This window comes from Microcaecilia unicolor, chromosome 14 (assembly GCF_901765095.1).
Source record: "Microcaecilia unicolor chromosome 14, aMicUni1.1, whole genome shotgun sequence".
NCBI classification, from domain to species: Eukaryota; Metazoa; Chordata; class Amphibia; order Gymnophiona; family Siphonopidae; genus Microcaecilia; species Microcaecilia unicolor.
This window is the reverse complement of record NC_044044.1, coordinates 25361719-25364620: the sequence shown is the minus strand read 5'-3', so window position 1 is coordinate 25364620 and position 2902 is coordinate 25361719. Positions and strand designations below refer to the sequence as shown.

At 42.9% G+C, this 2902-nt stretch overlaps 1 protein-coding gene across 1 annotated transcript; it reads right to left on the bottom strand.

Moving 5' to 3' along the window:
- Positions 1 to 1715: 1715 nt before the first annotated feature.
- On the bottom strand, positions 1716 to 2645 carry LOC115457163 (olfactory receptor 6-like). Its single transcript, XM_030186588.1, has one exon. It carries the CDS (start codon positions 2643 to 2645, stop codon positions 1716 to 1718), a length of 930 nt encoding a protein of 309 aa, XP_030042448.1.
- Between the last annotated feature and the right edge of the window lie 257 nt (positions 2646 to 2902).

Below are 2902 nucleotides of genomic sequence, written 5' to 3'. Positions count from 1 at the left end.
GAATTGGTAGTATGGAATGTTGCTAATATTTGGGGTTCCAGAATGTTGCTACTCTTTGGGATTCTGCATGGAATCTTGTCACTCTTTAGGATTCCAGAATCTTGATATTCTTTAGGGTTCTACATGGAATGTTGCTACTCTTTGAGATTCTGCATGGAATCTTGTCACTCCTTAGGATTGCACTCTTTAGGATTGCAGAATATTGCTATTCTTTGGGGTTCTTCATTGAATCTTGCTATTAATTATGATTCTGATATCTTGTAACTCTTTGGGGTTCTGGAATATTGCCACGATTTAGGTTTCTGCCAGGTACTTGTGACCTGGCTCCACTGTTTGGAAAACAGGATACTGGGATAGATGGACCATTGGTCTGACCCAGTATGACGACTCTTATGTCCTTATGCTATAGAATCACAGAGATAGGTGTAGGCACATACAGTTTCACCACATTTCAGTTAGAGGCAATTGCCAAGCGTGAATGCTATTATATAAACGCTGCCTAACTTTAAGTGTGGCTTATAGAATAACACTTATTTTTTGGCTCTCTGTATAGAATCTAGCCCTAAAGGGGGAAGTAATCGATGTGTGCTACTGTTAAAATGTGTTATTTTACCACTTAGTTCAGTGGTTTGCAGACCTGAGGAACTGGGTTCGATTCCCACTGTTGCTTGATGGTCAACAGTGGGTTGAGATCCTGGAGAACCTGGTACGATTCCCTCTGCAGCTCTGTGTGATCCTGGACAAGTCACTTGGTGGTGACTGCATGGCAACCCGGAACTATCACTGGCCCAACGCGGCCTGTGGCGCTAGCTCCACCTTGAGCATGCACCACTTCCGTTGCAATGAAAAATATTTTTTAAATTTTTACCGTGGCACTAATCTGACCGGTTACTGCTAGGTTACCATGGGAGCCCTTACCTTCACCTCACTGGGTAATGGTAAGTGCTCCCCACTGCATGGCCATGTGGTAAGAGTAATCTTACTGCATGGACATTTTTTTAGGAGCTTTTTACCTGCTGTGGAAAAGAACCCTGGTGCATGGGAAAAACAGCTTCCACCGGTACCGTAGGGCCCTTTTTACAACAGCTTGGTAAAAAAAAAACCTTAGCCCTCCATTTCCCAGAATATATAACTTAGGGGTCCTTTTTCTAAGGTGCATCAAAAAATGGCCTGTGCTGGTGTAGGCCGGTGTATTGGATGCACGCAGGTCCATTTTTCTGTGCACCTGCAAAAAAAAAAAACAACAACTTTTTTTTTGGCCGATAATGGACATGCGGCAAAATAAAAATTGGTGCGTGTCCATTTTGGGCCTGAGGCCTTACCGCCACCCATTGACTTAGCGGTAAGGTCTCAAGCATTAACTGGGTGGTAATCACCAGCGTGCGTATGCTGCCAGTTACCGCCACGTGGTAGAAAATGAAAAATATTTTCTGCTACGCATATCAGGCCAACGTAAAAATTAGAATTACCACCCAGGGCATGCGGTAGCCTGGCGGTACTTCTAACTTTATGTGCATTGTACACACATAGGCGCCAACACGCCTTAGTACAAGGGCCCCTTAGATTGGAAACCCATTAGGGGCAGTGAAAAGCAATTTCAATGCATATTTTATAGAACAGGCCTAAGAATTTATTCACATAATTGTCAATTAGTGGTGCTAGTTTTCAATAACGTATGCACACAATTGGCATAACAAGGAGAAACAAATATACTATCAACTGATTTTGGCAAATGCTTTCTTTATAGCTTCAATCACATCTCTATTTCTTAAGCTATATATCAAAGGGTTTAAGAGTGGGGTTAGAACGGAGTAGAATAAAGACACTATTTTATCTGTGTCAAAGGCGTATTTGGCAGCAGGTCTCAGATACATAAAAATAACCGTCCCATAGAAGATCATAACCACGGTGAGGTGGGAGGCACAGGTGAGGAAAGCCTTCTGTCGCCCTGTGGTAGACGGGATCCTGAGGATGGTCAGAAGGATATAACAGTAAGACACCACGTTTAAGACGAGGGAAACCAGTACCAAAGACCACGAAAGGGAAAAGAAAGCAGCCTCGCTGGCCTTCGTATCTGAACAGGATAGTTTCAGGAGCGGCAAGAAATCGCAAAAGAAATGATTGATCACTTTCAAGCTGCAGAAGGATAACTGGGTTATCGGGATGGTGAGTGTCCCACTTGTCAGGAATCCACTCAGCCAGGATCCTATTACCAGCTGTTTACAAAGTCTACTGTTCATGATAGTGCAGTACTGCAGGGGATAGCAAATAGCGATATATCGATCGTACGCCATTGACACCAGAAAGAAGAGCTCAGTTGGTCCAAAAGTAAAAAAGAAAAAGAGTTGCAGAACACAGTGTCTGTAGGAAATTGTATTCTTCTCCTGTAGGAAGCCACTCAGCATTTTTGGGACAGTGGTCGTGATGTAACAGATTTCCAAGAAAGCAAAGTTGCTGAGAAAGAAGTACATGGGACTGTGAAGCTTTGGGTTGACCCTTACTATAATTATGATGATACCGTTTGTTGTTAAGGTCAATAGGTAGATAGCCAGAAGAATGATAAAATATAACATCTGGATCTCCTGGGAGCTGGGAAACCCAAGGAGAATGAATTCATTCACAGAGGTTTGGTTGCTAGTTTTCATTGTCTTCACTGCAAAAAATCTGTAGAGACAACACAAGACAATAGAGTATTAAATAAGTCGATAGAATGTCATAGGGGGAATTATAGGGGTCCTTTTACTAAGGTGCACTGAAAAATGGCATGCACTGGTGTAGACGCGTGTATCGGGTGGCCGCAGGTCCATTTTTCATTGTGCCTGCAAAAAAAGGCCTTTTTTTTTTGCCGAAAATGGACATGCAGCAAAATGAAAATTGGCGTGCATCCATTTTGGGCCTGAGA

Bases quoted from the DNA above. Each gene is read 5' to 3' on its own strand.
- LOC115457163 (XM_030186588.1), bottom strand. From the start codon at position 2,645: ATGAAAACTAGCAACCAAACCTCTGTGAATGAATTCATTCTCCTTGGG.